A 6,005-nucleotide genomic window follows, 5' to 3' on the forward strand; every position below is an offset into this window, starting at 1 on the left:
CCGGTTTGGCTCAGTGGATAGAGCGTCAGCCTACAGACTGAAGGGTCCCAGGTTCGATTCCAGTCAAGGGCATGTACCTTGGTTGTGGGCACATCCCCAGTAGGAGGTGTGCAGGAGGCAGCTGATCGATGTTTCTCTCTCATCGATATTTCTGACACTCTATCCCTCTCCCTTCCTCTCTGTAAAAAATCAATAAAATATATTAAAAAAAATAAATAAAGCACAAGCTCTGAGAATAGAAATTATTTATGAGACAGTTACCAATTTGGTTTAGAAAATATGTATCAAAAATGGAGAAAAATGTTTATAGCAGAATGAGGAGCCAAGGTATAAGAATATTTTGGGAACGATCTGAAAGATTGATAGTAATAATGTATTTTTAAATGTATTTTTATTGATTTCAGAGAGAAAGGAAGAGGGAGAGAGAGAGAGAAATATCAATGATGAGAGAGAATTATTGATCAGCTTCCTCCTGCACTCCCCACACTGGGGATTGAGCCTGCAACCCAGGCATATGTGCCCTGACCGGAAATCGAACCATGACCTCCTGGTTCATAGGTCAATGCTCAACCACTGAGCCACGCTGGCCAAGCTTAAAAATGTATTTTTGCCTCTTTGTTCAAGTCCTTCTGGCCAGTCTCTAGCACTCTGGGATAAGTCTAAGGTCAAAGACCACTGCTGTCTCTCATATTACATCACTTAGCAGTACACAAAGAGACTAAGACCAGGATTAAAGTTGTGACTGGTATAGACAAGGAGGCTAAATCAGGGTTGAAAGCCAGGCATAATTTGACATCACACTCATAGCACTAAATACTGTATGTCACTACTTTTGTCTGCTGTGATGAAAGCCAAATTCTCTTTATTTTTCACATTATCTCATATACCCAACTGATGTCATAACCAAAGACTGGAAGGAACATTGAAAAATTAAGAAGGTTTTATTTGTTGGAGGTAGTGAGATTGTTGTTGACAATTTTTCTTTTGTTTACTAATGTTATTATCTTATTTATACGGCATGAAAAGGAGAGTCATAACTATTTCTTTATTATCTAAAACAGAGGTCCTCAAACTTCTTAAACAGGGACCAGTTCACTGTCCCTCAGACATTCCACACATGCGCACTGCGGGCCCGGGACGAGTCGGCTGCTAAGCAGGACAGGCAGCGGTGGCAAAAACACCCGGCGGGCCGGATAAATGTTTTCAGCGGGCCGCATGTGGCCTGCGGGCCGTAGTTTGAGGACCCCTGATCTACAAGGCCATATTTCTCTTGGGTGTGTAATGTTGTCCAAGCAAATTCCCACTCCTCAGGGAAGTTGAGCTCCTGTGAAGTCTGCTATGATTTCCAACACAACATACCAGTAATGAGAAGTCCTTAAAACTCCTAAATTTCTCATGCTCAGGGAAACACCATTGTTCTGGTTAGGAACTATTCGCTATATTTTTTCTCAATATTACATAGATAGAATGTTTTCTATATCTTATAATATTTCTTATTGAATATAAGTAGAAACTGTACTATATAGTAACTGACACTTTGCTTCAAGGTACCAATTCCAGTATCCTGTCCGGTGAATTCAGAGCAAGAGCCTGTGTATGGAGTGGTAAGAAAAAAACCTTTTAATATATCAAAAGTGGGAGATAGAGTTAAAACTCCCCATGGCTTGCACTAACAGAAAACAACATGATCCTATATAATAAAAGGCTAATATGCAAATCAACCAAATGTCAGAATGACCGGTCACTATGATGCGCACTGACCACCAGGGGGCAGACGCTAAACACAGGAGCTGCTCCCTGGTGGTCAGTGCACTCCCACAAGGGGAGCGCCGCTCAGCCAGAAGCCGGGCTCATAGCTGGCAAATGCAGCAGCAGTGGCAGGAGCCTCTCCTGCCTCCACGGCAGTGCTAATGATGTCTGATTGCTGGTTTAGGTGGGGAGTGGACCTAACCCGTCAGTCAGACATCCCCCAAGGACTCCCAGACTGCGAGAGGGTGCAGGCCAGGCTAAGGGATCCCTCCGAGTGCATGAATTTCATGCACTGGGCCTCTAATTTAAAATGGAAGGTAATTCTTCCATATCCTTTCCTTGCATTGGAAAAAGAAATAGCCCTCTTTTTCTTTGTATTTTTAAAAATATGTTTGTATTGATTTCAGAAAGGAAGGGAAAGGGTGAGAGAGAGAGAGAGAAACATCAATGATGAGAGAGAATCATTGATCATCTGCCTCCTGCATGCCCCACACTGGGGATCAAGCCCACAACCTGGGCATGTGCCCTGGCTGGGAATTGAACTTTGACCTCCTGGTTCATAGGTCAATGCTCAACCATTGAACCACACCAGTTGGGCTATATAGCCCTCTTTTTCACAAAGGCTCTGTGAGATATTTAAATGGAATACAGAAAGCGACCCTAGAAATGTGGAAGAGGAGGGATGTAAGTGGAAAACTATTCCAGAATTAATAGATAATCCAAAATAGGAATAACTAATATGCACATAATAGAGATTCAAGTATAACTGAATTTACATTCTTGGTTTATACCAAGAGTTATGAGCTACTGTTTGCTGCCATATTTCCTTTCTTTTTGCAAAGGTTTTTTTGTTGTTTGATTTTGTTTTGTTTAACTTGCCATTTGCTGTTTGGGATCACTTCCACTTTGCATCAAGCAGGTAAAAAGTAAGTGGACATTAATAAGGCTGATTTTTTTTTCTTATTGTGCAAGACTTCCATGGGAGAAACTATTAATACAGGTGGAATATCTGGCACTTTTCTGATTTTGAGCTTTTTATCCAACTTTTCTCTAACTAATTTTAGTCTATTATTTCTGTTCTGCCTGTTTGACAATGTTTTCATAATTTAGAATTTTTCTTTACATAGTTAAACATTGTTTGCAGTCACCAGTTCTTTTTTATAGCTGTGATGCATTGCATCAATTTCATGGGATGTAACACAGATAATGGAAGCTCTGAAGTCATCCAGTCCGCAAATCTCACCACCAATTCACTTTGTTGTTCATGTCAATTTGGAAAAATGTAAAAAATACAGGAAAGTAGATAGGATAACAAACATTCGTACTTCAGCATCTTGAATTACCAAATGTTCACCTTTTTATCATAATTTTTTTCAGATCATTTGAAAATGAAATTTTTAAAAATATGTTTTTATTGATTTCAGAGAGGAAGGGAGAGGGAGCATGAGATAGAAACATCAATGACGAGAGAGAATCATCAATCGGCTGCCTCCTACACGCCCCCTACTGAGGATTGAGCCCACAACCCAGGCATGTGCCCTGACTGGAATCGAACTAGCGACCTCTTGGTGCATGGGTCGACGCTCAATCACTGAGCCACACCAATTGGGCCTTCACATTTAACTTTTACATGTTCATATGAACTGACATAACCTGTAACTAAAATATTTCATCAAAGATACATACATACCATTATATACTTAACATGTTCCATGTCTACCTATAAACTTCCCTTCCTTCCCTTTCCCATGAGGATTATTGGCCTGGAGATGTAGGCGTTTTCTTTTTCATAAAGAGTTCCTGCTTTTCAAGAACTATTCTTTTTTTTTTTTTTTTTAAATATATTTTATTGATTTTTTACAGAGAGGAAGGGAGAGAGATAGAGAGTTAGAAACATCGATGAGAGAGAAACATCGATCAGCCGCCTCCTGCACATCTCCTACTGGGGATGTGCCCGCAACCCAGGTACATGCCCTTGACCGGAATCGAACCCGGGACCTTTCAGTCCGCAGGCCGACGCTCTATCCACTGAGCCAAACCGGTTTCGGCCAAGAACTATTCTTTAGGTCTTCTCACTTCACTCGTTATCACTAGCAACTACTTCACAGATCTATTTCTCTCTCTCTCTCTCACTCTCTCGTATTTGACATTTAACATTCCTTTCAGTTGACATCCATCAAATGTAATAATTACTCTAGACTAGAGGAACTACTTGTCCTCTTGGTGCTATTGTATTAGGAGAGCAATTAAATACTAATTAAGTTTTCACTTTTTGTTTTCTTTTCCATTCGAATTCATAGATTCCAGCTTCAGTGGGAGCTCCTTTCCCAATATCACTTCCATCCATGGATTATACCCGGCAAGACTTAGAGACCAACAAACCTCCCACTCTACTCACAGAACATTAGGTATGTTTGAACTGTTGCTCCTCAGAGCCTCGGTAGAGATGTGCAGTCACTGGAGGCAGGACCAGTGTTAGAACTGAGTTTTACAATGTGTACATCTGTTGTGCACTGTTGGTCTCCCATGGAAGAAAAACTAATTCGAACATTTTCATCCTTGTAGAAAGACACAGATCTGTGCAGACCTGGTCCTCTACAAACCCGTGTTGTGAAACCACAACTAGGTTCTGATAGCTATTCAGCAATCCTTTTATTCATTCATTTAACAAACCCAACTGTGATCAGTGCCAAAGAGGCAGGTCACTCAGCCTGGAGTTTCAAGGACAACTTCCCAAGGAAGTGATGCCTAAGTTTAATGCTAAGATTTAAAAAATAGATAGATCGTCAGTGGAGTAAGGAAAAGCTATTCCAGACAAACATATAAACAGATAAGAAAGCACAAAGCACTATGTAGGGGTCAAAGGAGGGAATGATTAATTCAGGGATGGAAGATTCAGGGCAATGAGTATCAAATGATAAGGAGAATCTCAACTAGTAGATGTATAGACAGAAGTTGGATATTACAGGCAGAGAATATAGCTTGACCATGGAAGTGGAAGCAGGCAGTGGTAACATGGATGAGTGTAGGAAGATTTACATATCTATCTTTCTTCCAAGTAGGTACAATTCATGTAGAAGTACTGAAGCAAAACCACTGGAATTCAGTGGTGGGGGAAAAAAATGGTCATCTCTCTACAACCGGAACAAAATCATCCACATCTTCCAAGTAAAATAAACATGCAATACTGTTGAGATCTCTCCAATTCAATATTTTGGAGGTGATGCATTCTATTTCTCTTGTTTTACTAGTTATTCTTCAAAATGATCAAAACCTAAAGTTAGTATCTTACTCTTCCTTCCAAAATAACATTAGGAACTTAGGACACTTTTACATTTTTAAATTACAAGGGCATTTCTAACCAACTTGTATAGTCTGGTGGTCAAATATTTTACACTTCTGAAATTAAGAGTATTAGTATTTATAGAAACAGTTTTTGTTTAGATTTAGCTATGTGTTTAGAATTTGTTGTTTGCTACCCCTTCTTGCATTGAAATAATTTCCCTCTCCTTTGACATCTTTTAGAAGTTCATTTACTTTATTTATGCTGGTGATAAATGTAATTTTTGTTTATGTAAAAATATATTTATTCATATTCATTATTTTAAAAATAAAATTTAAATTGATGTACATATACAAGCTCTGAAAACGTGTTTTTAATATATATTTTTATTGATTTCATAGAGGAAGGAAGAGGGAGAGATAGAAACATCAATGATGAGAGAATCATTGATTGACTGCCTCCTGCCTGCCCCCCACTGGGGTTCAAGCCCACAACCCAGGCATGTGCCCCTGACCAGAATCGAACCCGGGACCTTTCAGTCCGCAGGCCTAAGCTCTTTCCACTGAGCCAAACTGGCTAGGGCTGAAAACATTCTTGTACGAGTCTTTTTGTGGACAATTGTGGATATATCTCTTGGGTAAATACCTAGGAGTAGAATGACTGGGTCATATAGTAGGTGTTGGTATAAAATTAAAACTGGCACAGCATGGATGGACCTGGAAAATATTATGCTAAGTAAAAGAAGCCAAACTGAGAAAGACAAATATCACATGATCTCCCTTATTTGTGGAATCTAATGAACAAAATGAATTGACCAACAAAATAAGACCCAACGCAGGGAGGCATGGAACAGACTGACATACTTCGATGAGGGGTGAGGGAATGAGAAGAGATAAACCAAAGAACTTACGTACTTATATGCATAGCCCATGGACATGGGTAATAGGGTGGTGAAGACCTGGGGGTGGGGGGT

General features: G+C 39.8%; 1 protein-coding gene across 1 annotated transcript in view; it reads left to right on the forward strand.

The window, feature by feature from the left end:
* Positions 1-4,826, forward strand: part of LOC102241021 (phosphatidylinositol-binding clathrin assembly protein-like) — a 38,580-nt gene extending 33,754 nt beyond the window's left edge. The window contains exons 14-16 of the mRNA XM_014532371.1: positions 1,548-1,604; positions 4,050-4,157; positions 4,809-4,826. Of these exons, the coding sequence (XP_014387857.1) occupies positions 1,548-1,604; positions 4,050-4,157 (165 nt within the window). The 3' untranslated portion in view covers positions 4,809-4,826. The remainder of the gene's footprint in view (positions 1-1,547; positions 1,605-4,049; positions 4,158-4,808) is intronic.
* The last annotated feature ends 1,179 nt before the right edge of the window (positions 4,827-6,005 follow it).

The sequence above is a fragment of the Myotis brandtii genome, unplaced genomic scaffold (assembly GCF_000412655.1).
Source record: "Myotis brandtii unplaced genomic scaffold, ASM41265v1 scaffold889, whole genome shotgun sequence".
Classification (NCBI taxonomy): Eukaryota; Metazoa; Chordata; class Mammalia; order Chiroptera; family Vespertilionidae; genus Myotis; species Myotis brandtii.